Source organism: Sphaerodactylus townsendi, linkage group LG08 (genome assembly GCF_021028975.2).
Source record: "Sphaerodactylus townsendi isolate TG3544 linkage group LG08, MPM_Stown_v2.3, whole genome shotgun sequence".
Classification (NCBI taxonomy): Eukaryota; Metazoa; Chordata; class Lepidosauria; order Squamata; family Sphaerodactylidae; genus Sphaerodactylus; species Sphaerodactylus townsendi.
In genome coordinates, this window is record NC_059432.1 from 7,387,921 (window position 1) to 7,411,524 (window position 23,604).

A 23,604-nucleotide genomic window follows, 5' to 3' on the forward strand; every position below is an offset into this window, starting at 1 on the left:
CTCATGACAGCCGCTATGCTCCCACAAAAACAGGTCACTGGGAGAGGAGGGTGGAAAGTGCTGTTAGGTAGCCGCTAGCAAGAGACACTGAAGAGGCTGTTTGCCATTGCCTGCCTCTGGGTAGCAACTCTGGACTTCAATGTACTAAGCAGGACAGACCCTTCAAAATCTGACAAGACAAGATTTATGCATGGAGTATTTTTCTCTGGGCTCTTCATTCCGCCATGAGGTTGTAGTGTGGACTCCTCACGTTTCTCTGTTGCATGGCTTCCCTACACACAAGAAGGCACCACGCTGTCTGTTGCATGGCTTCCCTACTCCCACTGCCAGATCCCAATCACTGCAAGATGGCCAGCTTTGTTTTTAAAGCCCTTTAAATTTTATATCGCTATTTCTGTTATATCAATATTTTCTGTGCTTTTCCCAAAGTCGGGCATAGATCCCCCAGAAACACCTATGAGGAGTGAAGTGGAACCCTGAAGCGAGGAAAAACACTGGGGGTTCCCCACTCTCAAGATCCGTGGCATTGTACCACAGAGCATGTCAGTATAGAAATCTCTGCCCTGGAGGAAATGTTTATTTGCTGAGGGGCAGAGCAGCAGAGAGTCATCGGCCTCAATCTCCTTTCCTTTGCTGTTATTTATGTTGTACAACTGAATTCTAGGGTCCTGACCAGCAGAATTGTCTCTTACTCTTTAAAAGGGGGTTGAAATCAGGGAGAATTATAAGCTTCCTCAATGCATCTCAAAGTAGAAGACACCAAAATTCTTAAATAGATGCAATCCCACAGATAACATGCATTTAAGGACAGAATGCTGAAGCAGACAAATATTTAAAAACACCAAAACCCGTTTAAGAGCACAGGTGAATTTACCTCGAAAGGAAGTCCCACTGATTGCAGTAAAACACGCTCCATGATAAGTATGCATAGGATTACAGCCACAGAACACTAACTGTTCATTAGTCCATCTAACCGTTTAAAACATTTCTAAAAGAACACGCTCAGAAGTAAAGCTGCTGTGATTTTATGTATTCATTACCTCTTTATCCTGTCCGTCCACCAAGATTGCTCAGGGGAGTGGACATTCTTCCCCTTCCCCATTTTATTCTCACCACCACCACCCCTGCAAGGTAGATTCAGCTGAGAGAGGGACAGGTCAGAGTCACCCACCAGAGCTCCATGACGGAAAAGGGATCTGAGCCTGGCTCTGACCTTCTAATGTTCTTGAGGTTTCAAAACTATACTTACTGTGTTGATATTTTCCAGTTCATTAAAATATGACAGTTTCTGTTGGATATTTTCTGCCAGTTCCACAAGTTCTGACTATTCAAGAAGAAATGAAAGATGGTTAGCAGAGAGTTGGAACCGCAGAACACTCTCCGTGGTCTGGAACGGCCTCTTAAGAGGTAGAACGGACTGGTGTCCCCACTGGGTGCTACATCCAGATTCGGAAGAGTGCCAGGTCTTCCTGGGATCCTTGCCCCTGCATCTAGACCAGTGGTGGCGAACCTATGGCACTCCAGATGTTGATGGACTACAATTCCCATCAGCCCCTGTCAGCATGGCCGCTTGGCCATGCTGGCAGAGGCTGATGGGAATTGTAGTTCATCAACATCTGGAGTGCCATAGGTTCACCACCACTGGTCTAGACCAAATAGTCACCACATCCATCATTAAAATTGCATTAAACAGGGGCAGGGGATGAGGAGGTACATGCACAAGTGATAAACTCACTTATGTGCTGTCCTCCCTCAGTGAAGGTTCACTTGCTTAGTGGTTTCAAACTTCAGTGTTTGCAGAGATCAGAAGACAGAATTAGCTGAATTGCTCAAGAGCTTAGAACATGAAACTGCCACTGGGATTTCTAGTGTCAATTCATATGTGTGTCCAATCACACTTGGCCAATAAAGATTCTATTCTATCAAGGTGGGCTTGGAACCAAAGCATTTGGCTCAGATGCTTACAACAGACAAGCTTCCCCAACCTTGTCTGAAATTACCTGCTCCTTCAGTAGCTGTTCACAGGCTTCGTGCAGAGTTCCCGTTTTGGTTGACACAAAGAGATATTGCTTTTGCAATGACGCCAAGTGCTGAAGAGCGCTGTTCACATCACTTAAGATGGCGTCACACTGTTCTTCAAAACCTGACAAATAAGCCCTCATCTGTCTAGAGAAAAAGAGGTTAAAATGCAAACAGGTCCTTGCTTTGTTCAAAAACAGTTGTAACAGAATAATGCAGAACCAAAGTGCATAAAAATCAATGATTTAAAACATTATAAAAAACTTTCATTGTTATATAAAACTTTCAATGTTTTTATTTAAATCAGATTTAAATTTAAATTGGATTTTTAAATTATTCATCATGAAATAAGGATTAGTGTTTAATTATGTAGCACGGAGCTGTATATTCATGCAATGTTTACTCTCTTTGGGGGGAGGGGGATGAATTCCATCAGTCCACTCACAATATCATGATCTCCCAGAGATTTCTGTAAGATTGCTTTGGGCAATCTTTCTACCTGGAAGATATTATCACAGATGTTTGGTTTTGCATTTCTCAAAACTGTGTATTCGTGACTGCAGAGATGACATGCTTTTTCTTCACAGCAAAAATGTTATAAACATTCAGAGCTGAGAAAAAGACCTGAATCCCGTTGTTCCTTTGCAAATCTATGAACGCAGAATCAACCTTTGACTTCTTAAGTGCCAAGTTTATAGATCTGCAAAAACAGCTCAGTTATGTGGAGGGAAAGACAAGCATTCCATTCCAGAACCTTTATTAGGAACCGGTGTGTGTCAAGAATTCCAAGTACAATAAAAAGGTCATTATTGCACAACTTGTAGTACACAGAGTAAAAATATAGCAACAGCTTCCAAGATTTCAGCATTAGAATTATTTAGAAGCTTAGCCATTTTTAACTTATCCTCTTGGTAATACAGTCCTCAAATCAGTTCTAATGTTGTTGTATTTTGAACAGTAAAGCAAAATATGAGAAAGTGAATCAGTTGTATCAGGACAGAATCGACAGCAACACTCATTTTGTGGAATATTAGAAAAGCGACCTTGAAGATGTACTGAAGGAAAAGAGTTACACCTTCCTCTAGTCATGACCCATCTGCAATTGTAATTAACAAGTTGTTCCAGGTATATAGCAGAGCTAGATTTCTGAGGGATAATCCCAAAGAATATTGGAAAGCAAGGGCTTTGGTTTTGCTCAGGAGAAATTGATACTCTTGATCAAATAATCTAGTCTTTCGATGATGGTAAATCTCCGGAGCGGTGAGCATTTGTAGGGCCTCCCATGAGAAGCCCAAGGAAAAGATATTTTTTTCAATATGTAGCCACCATTTTGAAAGCTGAAGCTCTCTCATTTCTAACTGGGATAAACTGTTAGGGTCTGTGCAGAAACAAAGACACAGTCAAAACTTAAAAGTTACAACCCATGCCCTTGTTTCTAATAAATGTTGCCCTGATTCCAAAAAAAGAACACCATAGGGGACACAATGTGGGGTGCCAAAGATCTTATATAGGAAATTGGATTGAATGCATTCCAATTTCTGGTGCCATGCTTGGATCCAGACAGGGATACCATACAAAAGGTACTGGGCCACCTTAGCGTTACACACCTTCAATGCTGTTGGTATGAATCTACCACCATTGATATTAAAGAATTTCAGTACTGCAGTGGATAAATTTTTGCAGGTTTTAAGGGTGTTATCCCTGTGTGTGGTCCAGGTTGACTTATGATGAAATATTATCCCAAGATATTTGAACAATTTAACTTGCTCAATGTCAGCACCTTGGATAGACCATCTCGAAGGTCTAAAAACGTTGGAAAAAACCACAATTTTAGACTTAACTGGGTTAATGACCAACCTGTTATTTGAACAGTATTCACCACACTTAGTCAGCATGTTTCTGAGACCTGATCTTGTTCTTGATAATAAAACTGCATCATCAGCATAAAGGAGGATAGACAGAGGCACACCGTTCAGATAGGGGCAATGAAAGTTGAAACTATTCAATGTGGGGGCAAGATCGTGCAAAAAAATATTAAATAGCACAGGTGCTAATACACACCCCTGTTTTACCCCCTGAGAGACTGGTATTTTGGGTGTTAAAAGTCCCGATGATGTACACCTTCTCTGGCAGGTGGGATTCCTGTAAAGAGACCTAATTAGGAGAAGCCTAGGTTCAATAGCGAGCTTCTGCAGTTTAAGCCTACATAGCAGCCGCATCTGTCAACAGAGTCAAAAAAGCCCCTAAAAATTCGATAAAGGCTTCGCAAAAGTATTTCAAGATTGCACTTTCCTCTATGGAGGTATTTGGACACAAGTGCTTCCAACATCATACAGTGGTCCAGGGTGGTCTTTCCTTTCGTGAAACCAATCTGCTCTATTCCGATTGGTGTATTAGTCGAAATCCAATTCAAAAGATGGTTAAGTAAATATTTGGAATACAATTTACCTGAAACAGACAACAGGCTGCTTGGTCTGTAGTTCGAGGGGAGATTACAGTCACCCTTTTTAAACAATGGAATGATGGTTGCGTTAGTCCACATTATGGGCACTGTGCCAGAGTCATTCACAGCAGTGAATAAGGCAGCTAACAGAGGGGACCACCAATTGGGAAAAGCTTTATTAGATTTAAGATTACCAATTAGTGTTGTAATTTCCTCCTCTGTTACAGGAGGCCACCTAGGAATATCATTAGACAAAGGGGGCTCAACCCTAAGAGTATCAGAGTTCCCATTATTAAAAAGATTACAAAAATAGCTAGTAATAGATGATAGTAGTAGAGGAACTCATTCCCCTGGCAACAAGGCGCCAAAAGCCTCTAGTATCGTTTGAGCGGGCTGCCTGTATGAGATGCTTCCATTTCTCATTGGTTTGTTTATATAGCCCTTCGTGAAGAACACGCGATAGATGCCTCTTCAGCAGAAAATAGCAGGAAGATTTAAACCTTGCTGTTTAGTCCTGCAGAATATTATTCGCATTTGCTTTTTTATAAGCCTCCTTTTTTATAACCCTCTTCAGAAAAATACGTGACAGTAGGAGTTCCTTGCAGAGAACCTGCTGGGGCCAGCACTGCTAGAGCATCAACGAATTTCCTAGTCAAAACTTCAAACTTACCAATACACTCAGCAGGTGAAGGAGATGATAATAGAGCATGCCTAAAAGGCAGCATAAAGGAACTGTGTAATAGTGAATCTGCTTTAAATTTAGTTTCCTTAATCCAGTTAATTTTGTGTGGAGGGGATACTGGACTATTGTCATTCCTAATTGTTGATGCACAGGAAAATAATTGAAATACAAGCGGCATATGATCGCTCCAAACTTGGGAGGAAACCATGGCACGGTGGATAACATTAAAACAGGATTGTGAGACTAAAAGGTAACCAATAACACTATTACCATGTGGAGAGAAATAAGTAAAACCAGCCATATCAGTAAGCTGAACCAGCCCATTTAAAATAATTAAATCATAATGAAGACAGAATTTAATCATTACGCCAGCATGGTTGAAGATGGTATCTGTTGAGAGTCTAGGGGCAGAAAAATGCCTTGGCAAAGCCTCAGCTTCTAGGCCAGCCTAAGAAATAAGTTTTTACTCATCTTTACCAATTCTGGCATTAAAATTCCCCGCAAACACAACCTATCAGGATGGTAATTTTGAAGAATATCATCATAATTATATAAACCCGACCAGAGTTGGTCGTTCTCTGAGACCTCAAGACAAGGGGGAAAATATAAATTTATAATTACCGTATATATTTGTGTATAAGTCGACCCGCATATGAGTCGATGCACCTAATTTTACCACAAAAACTGGGAAAACTTATTGACTCGCGTATAAGTCGAGGGTGAAAATGCAGCAGCTACTGGTAAATTTCAAAAATAAAAATCAATATCAATAAAATTACATTAATTGAGGCATCAGTAGGTTAAATGTTTTTGAATATTTGTTTCAAAGAAAAAAGTAAACTAGCTCTGTAGGTGGCAAAGAGGGTCAACAAAAACAATATGGTCGCAACAATAACTTTAAAAGTACAAAAACCTTAGCTCAATCAGCAACCAAGCTAAAACACAAGAGTTAAAATCCTTCAAAACTGGATTTTTGGTCAGGGCAGGAATGTTTATGTTAGCAGTACCAATATTTCAGAGTATCTTTAGGAGACCCTCCTGATGATACTACCCAGGTTTGGTGAAGTTTGGTTCAGGGGGTCCAAAGTTATGGACCCTCAAAATGTTGCCCCATCTACTATTAGCTCCCATTGGAAACAATGGGGGATGGGGGCACCCACTTTGGGGATCCATAACTTTGGACCCCTGGCTGGTATCAGCAAGAGATTATCCTGATGATACCACCCAGGTTTGGTGAAGTTTGGTTCAGGGGCTCCAAAGTTATGGACTCTCAAAATGTAGCCGCATCTACTATTAGCTCCCATTGGAAACAATGGTGGATGGGGCACCCTCTTTGGGGGTCCATAACTTTGAACTCCCTCACCTTGAATGCCAAACTTCCTAAGCACAGATGTGGGTATCATCAGGAGAGCCTCTTGAAAAATCCCTGAAAATTTGGTGCTGCTAGTCTTAAAAATGCGCCCCCTGGTGGCCGACAAAATAAAAACCCTAAAATATTTTTTTAAATACACCTGATTCGCGTATAAGTCGAGGGGGGCCTTTTCAGCACAAAAATGTGCTGAAAATTTGACTTATATGCGCGTATATACGGTAGTAAAGTACAAAGCTCCCCACTTAACAACAGTGACTGAGCCCACTGTTCAAAAGGTTGGAGTTCCTTAATAGTAAAAGGAAAATTTACGGAAGTGAGTATAGCAAGGCCAGATTTAAAGCGCCCTTTTGTATGGATTTTAAAAGCTGAAAGATGATAGGTGTTAAACATCTTCAGAGGTGTATCACAGAGGGAACTCTGTTACAAGTGTGTAACAGACTTCCCTCTGTGATACACCTCTGAAGATACCAGCCACAGATACAGGCAAAACTTTAGGAACAAGATCCACCAGACCACGGTCACATAGCTCGGAAAACCCACCACAACTGTTTCGTTTAGGTGAATCCTATCAGCAGAGTAGAGCGGAGCTACCCATAGTAGACAAGGAGGTCGAGTAGTCCAACTGCATACGCTCAGCAGCCTACCACCTTCTTGGAATAAGACACTTCACACAAGTTGTTCTTTCCACAGGAAGGCTTTACTTGATAGCTGCAGCGTAACAAACACTATACAAAGTTCTTAAGCTACACAGGACTAAGCACTAAGATAAGTAAAAAGCCTAAAGATACATATAGAGTTCTATTCACAGCTTTATAATATTCAAGCTAGTACTTTGCCCAGCAACAGTCTTCCATAGGAACAGAGTCACAGTCTCTTGACCCAATCACTATCACAAGTTGCTCCAGACTCTCCGGCTCTGGCGCTGATCCAGCTATCTGCGACCTAGGAGATGAACCCTCTTTTTTCACATACTATGACAAATCCATCATCAACCTAAAGAATTCTGGGTGACTTTGAAGCTACCATCCTCTGCCAAAGTGCTGCAGAAATTTCTCTTTTAGATCTGTAGAGTCATACCCAAATAATAAGAAACAAATGAATTGTTGGCAATCTAATAATAAGCATAGTGTTCAGCCTCCTCTATAATAAAAACTCAAACTCAAACCAGTTAACAGGATGAAATTCCAGGTAAACAAACTACATGATAATATAGAAATAGACAAAAGTTCACAAAGAGCGCTCTGTATATCATTCATTAGAATGGCAACATTCTCATGAAACCAAGGGAGGAGAAACACACATACACACACCATGTACCTGTACTTGGCTGCTTCATCTTCATCCATCTGGGTCTGAAGCTGAGCAAACCATGAGAAAAACTAGAACAAAGGAGGAAAGAGAGCTCAGTTCATAAACACACAATTTATAAGCACTGAGAAGGGAATATTGTGATTATTAAAACTCAACAAGGGTTTCTTAAAAACAAGTCATGCCAGACTAATCTTATCACTTTTTTTGACAGAGTGACCAATTTGGAAGATGAAGAGAATGCTGTGGATGTGGCTTACAGTGACTTCAGTAAGGTCTGTGACATGACAGTCCTGAAAGCAAGCTAGTAAACTCTGGGCTAGACAATACTACCGTTAAGATGGACTTGCAATTGGTTGACTCACTGAACCCAAGGAGTGCTCACCAATGGCTCATCTTCATCCTAGAAAGTAGTGGGGTGCTGCAGGATTCTGTCCTGAGCCTAGTACTATTCAATCAATATTTTTATCAATGACTGGGATGATGGAACCCTAACCCTAACCCTAACCCCAGCAGCACCACCTTGGGTTGCAGACCCCCAAGCAGCCCCGCTGAGCTCCAGAGGCTTTCCTGACAGATGGCAGCCTGGCTGAGTCCAGGTGAGAAATACGATGTCAGGTTTTAAAGGAGTTATTACCTACAGCCCTGCAAGGTCAGGGCTGTTTGGTGGGGAGGCGGGGGTGGGTAGGAATTGCTTGTTTCTGCATTGCTAAGGAGGGCAGGAGCGCATGGGGAATGTCAGGAGGCCTGTTATTAGGGGTTTTGCTGTTGCTGCTTTCTAAATGCAGAGGGGGTGGAGGTATGGGTTAAATGCATTTCTAACTGTCTTTCCACTGTTTCTGTAGAATGTTATGCAGTACCAGGTGGTGCCCAAGGTCACTGCCTGACCATCTTGTGTTATCTTTTTTATGGTAACTTTTAGGCGCGCTTTCCCAGGCTGGGGGGTGCAAGTTGTTTTAACTATTGGGTTTTGCACGGGCAATTCTCAGTACTGGCTTTGACCAGGGAAGATCCAACATGAATAAAAACTACTGTTTTTCAACAAGAGTTTGCAGGTGTTTTTGGGATTCTGACAGGGAAAGCCTTGCACGTGGATCTTGGAAGGTTTACTTAAGAGTAAACCAGTGGAGGGTAAGCTTGTAGATCATGGCAGGGAGGAAAGCAGGGATCATCCTCAGCCATGGTTGTCGTGGGTTGCCAACTCCCAGAGGGCAAATCCCAGGACATTTGGGGGTAGATTCTCAGAAGCGGTGGCTTTTGGGACCAGGGCGGGGGCCATGCTCAGTGAGGAATATGGCTGTCAGGTCCACCCTCCATGGCAGACATTTTCTTGGGGGGGGGGGGAGTTCACTCACCCCGCCCCAGAAGTTGACAACCCCATTAAAGGCACCAATTTTGATCCACCATCCAAGTGGAATTTGAGGAGGTTCTTTTGGGGGGGCATAATCAGTCAACACAAGAAAAGAGAAATGTGTGAAACAGGGGTTCTATTGCTGGTCATTTGAATCATGTACAAAACAGGCTTTTTACCACCCCCACCCCCTTTTTGCTTTGATGGGTAAAATGGGCCCCAAAGAAGGGAACTTCTCTCTGCATGAGAATATATGCAGTGTTATCTTCATTTTAGATGTCAAAAAGTATTTGTGGCTCCAAGTGTTTTCTTTTCCATGGAAAACGGGTCCAAATGGCTCTTTGGGTGTTAAAGGTTGCCGACCCCTGAGCTAGAAGGATGTAATAGTACCATTCTTGTCTGCAATATTCAGACTGGATATTGAACAGCCGTCAGGGTTGTTGGACAGTGGAATTCACTCGGAGAGTGGTGGAGTCTCCTTCTTTGGAGGTTTTTAAACAAAGGCTGGATCAGCATGTCGGGAGTGCTTTGATTATGTGTTCCTGCATTGCAGGGGGTTGGACTTGATGGCCCTTGTGGTCCCTTCCAACTCTATGATTGTATGATTCTATGGAATACTGTGTTCAGTCCTGGGCACCGCAATTCAAGGATACCAAGAAGCTGGAATGGGTCCAGAGGTGGAAACCAAAATGATAAACAATCTGGAATCCATGCCCTATCATGAGAGGCTTAGGGTATGCTTGGTGTGGAAAAGAAGAGAAGTTTGGATTTACATCTCCCCTCCTATTTCTCTCCCGTAAGGAGACTCAAAAGGGCTTATAAACTCCGCCTGCTTCCTCTCCCCACAACAGACACGGAGTTCACTGGGAACTATGACTAGCCAGCAGGAATGTAGGATTGCAGAAGCAAATCCGGTTCACCAGATAAAACTCCACCGTTCATGTGGAGGAGTCGGGAATCAAGCCTGATACTCCAGATAAGAATCCACCAGCTTTTAATGACTACACCATGCTGATAGCCGTGTTTAAAAATTTGAAGGGATGTCATGTTGAAGAGGGAGCAGCTTGTTTTCAGCTGTTCCAGACAGTCGGACACAAAGTAAAGAATTCAAACTACGAGAAAAGAGATTCCACCTAAACATTAGGAGATATTTCTGATGGTCAGGGTTGTTTAACAGTGAAATATGCCGCCTCAGAAGGTGGAGGACTCTCCTTCTTTGGAGGTTTTTAAACAGAGTGACAGATGGCCATCTGTCAGGAGAGCTTTGATTGTTTCTTCCTGCTTGGCAGGAGGTTGGACTTGATGGCCCTTGTGGTTTCTTCCAACTCTTATGATTCTATGAAAACTATCAACAGAGTTTAAAGCAGAGCTACTCTGGTAAGATGAAAAGATATATAGTCTTCTTGCACTCACTGCAACCATCTACCACACTTGGAAAAGAATACTCTCATGCAAGATGTTCTTTCCATAGGAAGGCTTTTCCTTTAGCAGTTGCAAGGTTACACAAGTCTATTCTACACAAGACTATAAAGCTATACAGAACTCTTCAACAATAACAAAGTTGAACACTCTGAACTTAACTCATACTCAGCATAGCATATAGAAAGCATACATCAGGGATACTTTTCCCCGCCCACGCAACAGCCTCTCATTTGTCTAGAACAGTGATGGTGAACCTTTTAGAGACCATGCCAGGGACGGAGTGAGGGGGAACTGCACAGGGGGCACACATACGCTCTGTGCCCCTGGAACGCCTCCCGGTGCATCGCCCCCCCGTCCCCTTGGCGCTATGTCACTGCCGAGTGCCCAGACTGGGTGACGGCACAGGTGCCCACAAAGAGGGCTCTGAGTGCCCCATCTGGCATGCATGTCATAGGTTCGCCACCACTGGTCTAGAATTACAGCTGAATACACCAATCATGTTAAAGGTCAATCTTTGCTACTTTTGCCCCTAGACTGACTGTCTCCGTCCTCTGGGTTTTGCAAACCTCTGCTAACTTAGAAGATGACCTTTTTGTGAACTTTGACTCTTTTTTATATATCATGACAAAAACAACATCTACAAATGCATTTTTTCAAACTTTAATATGGCTATCAAGCAGAAAAGTATTCTGTCAGGAGTCACCCTCACCCACAAGATAGAAAAATCAGGGATGCAAGACAGGCAGGCTACTAAGCAAAAGTCAGCCCACGTGAGACGGTGGGAATGTGCAGCATGATGAGGAAGGGTGATTTAAGCAACTGATGGGGCAGGGTGGAGTTGACCATTTATTAGAAGTTGGCTCATTTAATGCACTAGAAGCTGTCCACCCAAACAAGAAGAGTTTGAATTTTATATGCTGCTTTTCTCTCATGTAAGGAGTCTCAAAGGTGATTACAAACTCCTTCCCTTCCTCTCTCCACAACAGACAACCAGTGAGATAGGTGAGGCTGAGAGAGTTCTGAGAGAACTATGATTAGTCTAAGGTCACAGTTTTGAAGTGATACAGAGAAATTTCCTTGGGAACCTAAGAGCAGATCTGTTACAACCTTTGCATGGCAGCTCCACAGTTGTCCGCTGGAACCCTTCCTCTCCAAAATTAGAACATAAGAAGAGCCTTATTGGATCAGACCAGTGGTTCATCCAGTCCACCTTCTTGTTTCACACAATGGCCAACCAGTTCTTCTGGAAACTACTGGAAAAGCTAAGTATATTCCTGCTGCTTCAATAAGACTGTGGTACCCCAAGCCCTACAATACACCAGCAAAGTGCTTATTTTCACAACCTGATCTTACATTCAGGATACTGCTGATTGATGCCACTCGGCCATCTGAATCTCAGCTGTAGGCATGAGACAGCAACCAACAAGCCTGTCAAATACTGTTGTTTGGCTACCATATTTAACCACCATCAAATATTCTGTGCAGTCAATGCTGCCCCCTGTGCAAATGGCAGACCCAAAGGGATACACTGAGGTGCATCACACAGCGATAGCAGGGGGGAGGGCTCCTCAGGAGTAAACATGAGGCCTCCCCTGTCCTTTCCAGGGGGTTCCTACCTTCAATGAAACAGCATGACCCAGGTTTTCCTGGCAGCTATGATATATAACTAAATGGAAACAAGGACACAGGATCCAGGAAGGAAACTTGGCGACTATTTTGAATAAAGAACAAATGCAGTACACACACACACACCTTTAATGTCTGGGGCTAGAGTGTGCACACAAGTTAAAGTGAAATCTTGCACACATATATGTATTTCTGTTCCTGAGAGAGCCAATATATGTACAACTTACAAATGAAACTGGAGAACAGCCCCTGGATAAATGTGAAGTTTCAATCATATGTTATATTAAATTCATGCACAGCTGTAAATGAAAATTCCTCAGCACACATATTAAAAAACAGGTGGACATTGGTTCACCCATTAATACAAAAGAACCATAGAGGTGGCTGGCCCCACACCACTGAGTTACTTTTGCCAAGAGAATTGGTAAGGGCATACAGCTCTCAGATGAATGCACACAAACCAACATGTGAATCTCTCCGCTTGGGCAGAGTGAATGCATCTCATCAACCCACCTCCCAGGCAGCACTGCATTTTGGGGGCTGCTGAAAGAACTGCTTGCTGGCCACAGATTTCACAGTCACTGGGCAAGGTGAAGCACAAAGGAAAGGCAGCCTCCTCAGTGCTTGGCAGGACTTTACCCTAAGCCTGTTTGAAAAACTTGTTTCCTCTTTGGGGTGGAAAACTTGAGGCCTGTTTGAAAAACTTGTTTCCTCTTTGGGGTGGAAGAACTCTGCTAGGCAAAAACAGCCCCAGGTGCAAGGATGCCTACAAGCGAAAGATAGCCTGGCCACAAGTGTCTGGGAATTCAGCCTACTGATGCAGCTTCTGGAAAAGGAGATCTGCATTTTCTAGCGTGGTGTTCTATGAAGATTCTGGAAGAGACTGGAGTCTCCTGGAAAACAAGCAATTGTGTGATTCACATGATTCTCTCTGTTCTTTGTCGCAGCTCTATTATTTTTAACCAGTCAATTGACAACCCTCCTAAACGAGCATGGGGAATACATGTGTAAAAGCCCATTTTAGCACCTTATGTTTTGCCTTGGAATAAATTCTCAGAATAAGAGTGAGCTTATTCACTACATTAACTATTATTTACCTGCTGCGCCGTTTCAATTCGTCCACTTTCCATTCCCAAAGTGGAAAAGCCTTTCACAAGGGTGTCTTCTGTGGATTCCGGGACTGTAGCTGTCAGTCTTACAATTAATGAGAACTGTCCCAAGCTGCTTAAATCTTCAATGGGAAGCTGTTTACAAGGAGATCGATACCTTAGTTGAATTACTGAACTTTAAAAACAAACATTTTAACAAAAAAGACAGTTTTTGGTGCTTATTTTCCCAATTTACTGGAATGACCCAGGATAATGGATGCAATTATTCGATCTCAGTTCTCAAATAGTGCCAGTGAATAATAACCATTAGAAACGCAAGACACCAGGAAGAGCTGCAGCCATGGCTGACCTACTGCCATGCTTAGATACAAACTCTATACAACATTGTTTCAACTCTCTTCCTGCCCACTTCATAGTAAGATACAGTTTGCAATTATAACCAAATCAGCAAGCCTTAATTTATGTTAGTCTACCGACCAGATTACTCGATTTTATTGCGTTTTGCTCTGGCAACCCTAAGCCAATATATAATGCTAGTTAGAGAGTTGTGTAACGGTAATAACAACTGATCAAATCTCCTAATTTAAAATGTAACTTCCACATACCCTTTCCAGGAAAAGGTGGGAGGGAAGAGGCTGCCAACACAAAATGGAGTCATCTGAAGCACACAGACAGCTTTCAGCACTCTCTAAGAAGAGGTGTGACAATCTGTAGCAGCTCAACATTGGTAAAGGACAGGGTTTCGCAGCTGCACCTTCCCCAGTATCCCCAAGAGACACAGCCCTCAAAGTGATGCAGGCTTTTTACTGAAGGGGTGAGGGGGGTATGAGGGGGGTGGGGCAGAGTTAGCATCAGTGGTTAAGCTTCATAGATAGAAAACCTCAGCCAGCCTCCCTAAGCACTTCTCAGTGGTTAGCATCATGCCATCCAAGTGTACCACAAAAAATAATTTGCAGGAGAAAAAAACCCAAGACTTTTAACTAACTGCTTTATAACATCTGTATTCTTTGCCAGAACCATTTTTATTATCCTCTCAATGCTTTACAGTGAAAGACAGTGTGGTGCAGCGGTCAGAGAGTCAGATTGGGGAGAATGAGCTTCAAATCTCAGCCATGAAGCTCAGTGATAGAACTCGGGCCAATCATGAGTTCCCAGTCTTAACCTACGGTGCTGCTGGGAAGACAAAAATGGTGTGGGACAGAACTATGTCTGTAAGGGGTGACTAACTCATTTGTGACAAGGGCAGAATATACCATGAATATGATTTGGTTGGACCCTAAAGAGGGGCTGCCTTGGCTGGTGAGCCCCAGGCAGGCTCCCCAGTCCAGATGGGCCTGGTGTGTGTGAGAGAGGATATCACAGCTTGAGAGGGCCTAATAAGCCCTCTCAGGGGGCTAGATTTGGCCCCTGGGGCCATATGTTTGTGCATCTTCTGGATCTGCTTGAAGGAAGAGTGGATACACCCTCTCAAAGCAGCTGTGGGCTTGCTAGTCCAGGTGTACAACCAACCCCCTGGTGCTGTTCTGGGAAATCCAGCTGAGTAGCCACGCCTCCTCCTTCGCCAGCCAAGCTTCACATGTATATCGTTTTATCTGGACCGTGCAATTAATGAGTTCGCCATACCTGCGGTGGGATCCAAAAATTTTAATAACAAGTTCCGATGGTGGTGGGATTCAAACAGTGGCGCTGCCGCACACACACACCTCCAGTCCCTATTGGGCAGGGAGGTTGCTCTAGTAACTCCTTCTCGGCACTCAGAAAAAAATTAGTAACCACTTCTAGAGAAGTGGTGAGAACTGGTTGGATCCCACCCCTGTTCGACACCCTAGACACAAAGCAGTCTTAGCCCACATGCAAGGCCTTAAAGTAGCAGTACTTGAACCTTCTAAGTGGACCCCTCTTCTAAGCTTCCTGTGCATTTCAAATCCCACTTGCCAAAATTATCTCAGCTCTGCCTGACTTTGCCCCAGTACAAAGACAAGACTGCTCTGTGCTCAGCTCAAAACAAAACACAAGAATCTCACACAGGGAGGGCAGATGACGCTGAGAGATACCCAACGCCATGCAAGCTGCCTGCAGCATGGAGATGGATGAAGTGTAATGCCGGGAGACTGACTGAATTCAGAGCACAACAGCATGAGCTGGCAGCCGCAGCAATACACAGAGAAGAGGCCAAGTTCCTGTTTGCCATCCAGCTCAGGCTCCCAATTCCAGGATGGGAAATTCAGTACAGGGAGCTTCACAGACATGTGACGCCACTCAATGCATCCTCCCAAGCAGCCACTCCCTCCAAAGAAAGTGACCTCCGGACATCAAATTTTGAAACTATGCCCTATCTCAGGGAAAGATGAGAGATGGGGATTACAACCTCCATACCATCCTCTCCCCCTCCTGTAAAGGTTAAAGAATCTTACCTGCATGTCAGCGTCACCAAAACTATTATCTTTTGCAATGGTAAACACAGTGGTTTGATAAAAGAGCTTGTATAAAAGAGCTTGGAGATGGATGACTATACAGCAACATTTTTGCTTTTTACAGACACGCCTGTCATTTTGTGGGCTTCATGCTGCTGCAAGAAACAAAACGGTGGGCACAACTGTAGAAAGCAAAGGTGTTGCTATATAGCCGCCTGGAGCACAATACAAACTGCTATGTTTACTATTGCAAAGGATAACTGTTTTGATAAAGCCAGTGCACAAGTAAGTTTCTTTAACCTTTACAGAGAATCTGCCCAACTTCTCAATGAGATCATGGGCTGCTGCAACTTCCCCTGCAGCAAGTACAACTGCACTCTCATCTTTCCCCAAGAAAGGGTATAGCTACACAAACAGTCTTGGAAATTAAGGGTCGCATTGATTTGGCAGTTAATGACACAGACACATAATTGCAGAAAAGTGTAGGGGTGCGTTAGCGAACCCAGTAGAGCCTCAGAAAGTGCACAGGAATGCATGCGCCATCTGTCCCCTCCTGGGCTCACACGTACGCACATCACAAGATCCCCCAGACACCCAGGTCACAAGATAGCTGAATGTGGATTCGACCCAGACAGGAACGTTTCCCCCTGCATGTACGCAGCCCCTCCACCTCGAGCCGTGACTGCGGCACAATCTTCCCGGGCTTCTCCCAAACCCTTAATAAAGGTGCCAGGGACCCCAGCTCGGCATACTAGCTAACTCAGCCAGACCTGCCGCTGGCTTCTCTCCACCAGTTTCCTGATATCGCTGCGTCTCGTCTCTTCATTGCGTCGCCGTAACGACTTCAGAAAAGAACGTGATTTATGCCTGAGGAGCCTTTCTCATGTGGAGATTTAAGTTCTGTGGAAGGCAACTTTATCTGGCATGCAAGGGAAGGAGGGAGGGGTGGCATGCAAGGGAGGGGGAGGAGGGCCAGGCATCTGGACATGGCCCACCCACCCTAGCGAAGGGAGGGGGAGGGAGGGGTGGCATGCAAGGGAAGGCGAGGAAGGGGAGGGGGAGAGTGAGGGTGGCATGCAAGAGAGGGGGAGGGCCTCCCTTCCATGCCACCCCTCTCTCCCCTCCCTCTGCTAGGGTGGGTGGGCCTGGTCCAGATGCCAGCCCCCTCCCTCCCCCCCTTGCATGCCACCACTTAAATTCGCTTCCCTAAATCTACAGCCAATTGATTTTATTGCAGGGTCTTCTACTGTTCTGGGAAGAGAAAAAAAGATTATTTATTTCGACTCCCTTGTCGAAATATTGGCAAGACTGGAAAATTACCATAATAAATAAGAAGATTCTGCGACACAAGGATGCATCCCGTACAATCTATCGTGGACTTCTGAATTTGGTTTTATGTATTGTTAAAGCATTTTTAAGAACTTTGCATATTTCTGTAATATTCTCTGAGTATTAATTATACTGATTTGGAGGATGTGATGATGCACCTTATTTAAATTTGCTTTATAATAGTAACTGGTATTTAGAGTCAATGTTTTCGCTCATGGTAACGAGACTATGTATGAGTGCGTACACACACACACATACGCGCATACATATATATTTCAGCATAGTATAATTGAGGAAAATAGTATTTCATTACTGGTTTCTATACGGCAAATTCCACCTGGAGGTTGGCAAAGACAGGGTCCGAGCAGCGCTGCCATAAAATTCTCCATAAAACGCCCTTCATTCCCCGCTCCCCAAACCAACATGGCGCAGGACTCGAACCCGGCGCCCTCCGGCCGCGAACCGATGGGCGAGCGGGCGAGCGGGCGGGCGGGGGTTCCAGGCCTCACCTCGGGCGGGGCGGGCGGGCAGAGGAAGGCGTTCCGCAGTTCCCCGACGGAGTCGCTCTGGCGCTGGCTGAGAGGCGCGAGGGCCCGCGGGAGGCGCTCCCAGAGGCTCAGCCGCTCCCGGATCTCCACAGGCAGCTCCGCCATCCTCGGCCACCGGAACGAGCCTTCCTGAAGGGACGGAAAACAAGAACGCACCGCGGGGCGGCGTCACTTCCTGTCCTGAAAGGAAGTGGCTGGCGCGAGAAGTGACTGTAGGACCATAGAGTTGGCAGGGTCAAGGGTGCGCTGGACATGATTTCCGGAGGGCGGCCGACTGTTCCTGAGAGGCGGGACGAAAAGGGCCACAGGGCTGCATTCTATTGGGCGCTGTCTTTCTGGTGGGCGGGACTTGTATGGGGAACGCTACAGAGGGCGGATTCTCAGGGCTGGGGAAAAGGGATTCCGCCCCCGACGTTTCAAATGGGGTTCTCCAACCAGCCGAGCAGTGTGTGCGGGGAGCCCCACTTGGGCAGGGTTGCCAACTTCCACCTGGAGACTGCCATCTTTCACCTCCAGGCTGCAGAGACCATCTCCCCGGAAGAAGACCGCTGCTCTGGCACTGCGCCCCGCTGAAGCCCACCCCAGGCACCACTCCCAAATTCTACAGACATTTGCCAACCGGGAGGGCGACCCTTCCTTGGTTTCTGTGGCCGACCTTTCCTAAATTTTCAAATTCCGGGAGATGAGGGGGCGGGGTTTGAGGAGAGACCGCATGGGGTAAAATGCAGCCCTGCCTCGTCTCCAGGGAGACTGAACTCGATTATCCAGAGATCAGTTGACATTCCAGGAGAACACTTGGAGGTTGGCAAACCTTTGTCCCACCGAACACTGTCACACTAAAGTGGGTGTGTGAAAAATTGAAGAACTTACAGGCAGTTATCATTACACCAGCGTGGCGTAGTGGTTAAGAGCAGGTGGATTCTAATCTGGAGAACCAGGTTTGAAGCTGCCAACTGCTCCTCCACATGAATGGCAGAGGCTTATCTGGTGAAAAACCAGATGTGCTTCCACACTCCTACATTCCTGCTGTGTGATCTTAGGCTAGAAAGCAGCAGTGGCGTAGTGGTTAAGAGCAGGTGTACTCTAATTTGGAGGAACCAGGTTTGATTCCCCGCTCTGCCTGAGCTGTGGAGGCTTATCTGGGGAATTCAGATTAGCCTGTGCACTCCCACACACCAGCTGGGCGACCTTGGGCTAGTCACAGCTTCTCGGAGCTCTCTCAGCCCCACCCACCTCACAGGGTGTTTGTTGTGAGGGGGGAAGGGCAAGGAGATTGTAAGCCCCTTTGAGTCTCCTACAGGAGAGAAAGGGGGATATAAATCCAAAGACTTCTAGTCACAGTTCTCTCAGAACTCTCAACCCCACCTACCTCACTAGGTGTCTGTTGTGGGGAGAGGAAGGGAAAGGAGTTTGTAAGCCACCTTGGGTCTCCTTGCAGGAGAGGAAGGTGGGGTGTAAATCCAAAATCTTTCCTCTTTTATTCCATTTTTTAAAAAATGTTCTTTAAAATGAAAATCCAAAACATTTGTAAAGACCACAGTTGAACAAATTACAGAGTACTTTTTCTTAGAGATTTCCATTTTCTTCTGGAATGAAGACCTTAATTGCCAGCACTTGACCGTTAATAATCAAAATAAAATTGAATCTTTAACACTATTATTAATTTAAAAACTCACTTTTCTCTATTGAATCTTGTTTTAAGAGTTTTCCAACTGGGATTAAGATATTTTTCTTTTTATTCACTTATACATAGGTTTGCGTGCTTGCTTACTACTCAGTATTTACTTTAGTCATTTATTACAGATTTGTATTTCTTACAGGATAATTATTTCAATTTGACAGATTCTATGTAACTTGCTAGGAAAATAGTTATACGTTTATATTATGCAATGGCTGTAGTTATATTCTTGTAGAATCACAAGGTCACTGTTTGAAGAAGAGATATTGAAACGTGACATTGGCTGAGATACTGTCACTGTTGTGTTTTTCTACACACCACCACCAATGCTTCTGTTTCTGTTCATTATAATTGTACTGTAAGACATAATTTATCATTATTCTACTACTTACAGTAACAGTGTACACTGTGCACCTTTGGATATAGACATATATTGGTTAAGAGCAGGTGGATTCTAATCTGAGAACCAGGTGTACACTGTGCACCTAATCTGTGCACTGTGCACCTAATCTGGAGAACCAGGTGTACACTGTGCACCAGGTGTACACTGTGCACCTTTGGATATAGACATATATTGGTTTGGTTTGGTTTATTAGATTTGTATACCAACAGGTTGGTTATAAATCCTGTGAAATCTAAAATAATGGTCTTTTCCAACATCTTTAGACCCATGAGATGGTCCATCCAAGGGGCTGACATAAAGCAAGTCAAATTGTTCAAATACCTTGGCCTGGTTCCGGTTCCGGCGATGAGCGTAAGCCAGCGTGTTTTCCTTACTCCTCTGTGTTTTTGCCCACTTTATCTACTTATGTGTTTCAAGAGCTGGGATATTACAGTCTGAGACATATGCTAAGAAATACAGCTAATTAGTGGAATCCAAACTATGAGAAGGAGTTTCTTTCTTTGCTCCGGCTAACTTAGTGGTATTATCTGTTATTGTGCTGGGCTGATACTGCCACTGCTGCTGAGGATATAAAAAATATCAGCTTAGCCGGTAACTCAAGGACAAAGATAAAGGATGTAAATATACCCTAACTGACTGAAAAGAGACTTATATTAAACATTCTTAGCTTGGAAAACATACCATACAATGGGAGGCTTTAAAAAGAAGGCGACCGGATGATAATGATGATAACAGTAAAGGGAAAAATGAAGCTGATTGCTTTCGCTAGCTTCAATAAACAGGACGAAAATATCCGGACTATTCTTATAGCAGGGGACATTACATCACTACAAGCAGGATACTGTATGAGGTGCCAACTCTCAAATCGTTTTGCAGTACTTAGAAGATAGCCCCGAAATTCTTACTCCTCAAGAGAAAAAAAACAACGGACAAGTATGGGCAATTAACAAACAGGCAACTCTGCACCGACATCTGCACCCTGCGTCTGAATCTAACAAAAGATTCTGAGCGAGCCACTCTTAAACAATTATGTACAGAACTAATAGCTAAAAGCGATATCTCTTGATATTTGAGTCTGTAAGAAATATGCAGTCAGCACTAACCTTTACTTTATATCAAAATAGAGTTAGTCTACAAGGGCTGAAGCTAATTTGGAAGTGTTTTAAGAACTATTGCCCAAGAATTTAGCAATCATTTACTCCTCAACCACTGAAGGACAAGGACAGAGCAAACAAGCTAACCACATGCAAACTGCTTTATCTGCGCAGAATCTTGTTCTACAAAAGAATAAAATCTGGTTTAATAGCCTTACCCATATAGAGGCATATATTGCCTTCCATGGGTCAAATACACAAATAGAAGAGAGGATTTCATTAAACACCTAATTTAGTATATTCTGAATTCTGAAATTAGCAAATTGGGTAGGACTTAGCCACTTATGAGTTGCCCTTCCCCTCACGACTAGGGAAAAATACTCGGAAAATACTACTCACATTTAAAACGCATAAAATTCCATTGCAGTATTAAAAAAGAAGAAAGATCTTTGAAAATCTATGAAATATTTGTCACAAGGGTGTTCAACAACACATCAATAGCTCCCCCTGTTTAAAACCAGCCTATCCAGATAAGGGGAAACCCTTTCTTGATTCCAGTTGGATGAGAGAAAAGCTATATGCAACATCAACTAACCTAGATTATTGGGGAAATCTCAGTAGAGACTGACCTGGCCATTACAACTCTTCCTTCAAAGCTGACCTCCCAACAGAATAGAGACAGGAAGAAATCACCAACCGGTTAGGGGCACTCAAGCTGACATATTACAGGATTCTATGAGAGACAATACCAATCAGTGAAGCAGAAGCCCCTAACAAAACTCCTTCACATGCCAGTTGATGTGTCACTCTAAGGTGAAATCAATCTTTCTTGCTAAATGCAAGAATGTCATGCAGGAAGTAAGTTCACCTGGAGTGCCGGTGGGGAGAGAATAACTGATTTATGAAGTAGACCTGAAATCCCATTAACTTTATTCAAATGAATCTTTAACCCAATAACAAGGGGAAAAGACTGGGGTACAGGAGCTCAAAGAGCTTAAACATTCCATACATGCTTTACAGGGGCCATCACCCAAAGTACTAGGATGGTAACACTCCAGATACAACCCTCAAGATGCCCTATCCCTGCTTCCAACAACACACAGGCCAGATACTAGATGGTCGAAACGGCTTGTTGCATCTGGAATGATACAACTTGGGAGAAATGGACAAAATTGACTCACCCTAAATTGACAATCAATTACAATCTACATATCATGGAATATTGCAGGGGTGGACTACCAAGGCCCAAGATGCTCACTAATGTTAAGCATTTCAGTTCTTCTTTAACTAATCTGACATTTTGTTTTTTACAGGAGACATGGATGACTGATACCTTCGACATTCCTAATTTTGTTCTATAACATCTGAAGCAACACCAAAGCGTAAGGGGAGGCAGACTCACATCAGGAGGGTTAGAATATTCATCTCAACCTCAGTCTACAGGTGCAAGTTAAAAGAATTGACTTGCGCCACTGCCCATTGGCCCTAGTGGTGTTATTATGTAATAAGGTATTTAGCTTTCTCTGTGTGGACATCTACCTCCCCCCTTCTCAATCTAAGGCACAGGTTGAGGAAAAGTGGGCCAAGGTAGATGAAATGCTGGGGTTTTTGCTGTTGAACTACCCAACAGTCCAAATAGTTATTGCGGGTGATTTCCACGCATAAAAAATGGGACAGAACGATGAACAGTTGTTAGAGAGATATGGGAATACACTGAATACAATGAGAAGGCAGTGGAGATTTTTAAGAGAAACAATCTGGATACAGCAATAAATTATGCTGGAATGTGCTTATACCAGACAGCAAACAAATATAACTTAGTTGTATCATGAATGGAAGCCAGCCAGGGAGATTACCCAGGGCAATTTACTTTTTTGGTCTGGAACAAAAGTTATCTACTTCATTGACTTTATATGATGGGCTCACAGGAAATTCTAAATAGGAATTAGACACTTTACTATTGTCCCTAGGATGAAAGTGACCCACTTTCCCCTGGTGTTGTTGAAAAAAAATGACAACTGGACAGCTGAGGACTCCACTAGGAAACTACATTTAAATCTCTCCAGTGGAGTCAAATAAACTGAGAGGTATCAAAATGGAACCAGCAAATTAGGGATCCAACAATTTACTGCAGTGGTTTAACTCAGATATTGGCAGATCTGGTGAAAGACAAGTTCTTAGAACAAGTTTCCTATAAAGAAGGGGTCAGTGGTGGTGGTTATGAGGAATTGGTACAAACTCTGCAAAACCCCTTCCTTACAAAGAATACTTAGAGACACCCTGTACCCAGAATCACATAACAAACATTGGTTCGATCATGATTGCAAAATCAAAGCAAAAGATAACCTTCTAAAGAACTATTTAGCAACTTTCTAAGATGGCATTTGATTGAACAATCACAGAAGTATTAGAAGGAAAAGAGCATATAAAGAGCCTTTAATAAGAGACAAAAAAAGGAGAGACAGCCCGACGGCAAATGATAGCAGGCTTTAATAAGAGCGACTAAAACAAATGGATTCCAGAACTTTCTGGAGTCTAATCACAAGAATAAAACTTCTCTTATAACCTCAAGATGCGTGAATTCTAATTCGCAGGGGATGCCACTGGGAGAGATATTTCTTTTAATCTCTTTATAAAGACCAGCAGGGTCTCTAACAAGGCAACATCTAGCCATAACTGATACCCCTTTGTGGGCTGCCACCAGTGACCCTCAGGTAGGAAGTTAAATCGAGTGATCTCTAAAGCTGCAAGCTGGTAAAGCCCCAGGAAATGACTTCATGCCTCCTAGAATTACTGAAATCCAATG

The 23,604-nt window shown here is 43.6% G+C and overlaps 1 protein-coding gene across 2 annotated transcripts in view; it reads right to left on the minus strand.

Moving 5' to 3' along the window:
• The window catches only part of COG3 (component of oligomeric golgi complex 3), a 62,065-nt gene extending 44,309 nt beyond the window's left edge, over positions 1-17,756 (minus strand). For both annotated transcript variants that reach the window (XM_048505736.1, XM_048505737.1), the window contains exons 1-5: positions 17,585-17,756; positions 13,321-13,467; positions 7,834-7,895; positions 2,001-2,166; positions 1,250-1,324 (exon numbers count right to left, since the gene is read on the minus strand). In XM_048505736.1, the coding sequence (XP_048361693.1) occupies positions 1,250-1,324; positions 2,001-2,166; positions 7,834-7,895; positions 13,321-13,467; positions 17,585-17,728 (594 nt within the window). In that variant the 5' untranslated portion in view covers positions 17,729-17,756. The remainder of the gene's footprint in view (positions 1-1,249; positions 1,325-2,000; positions 2,167-7,833; positions 7,896-13,320; positions 13,468-17,584) is intronic.
• Positions 17,757-23,604: the final 5,848 nt, after the last annotated feature.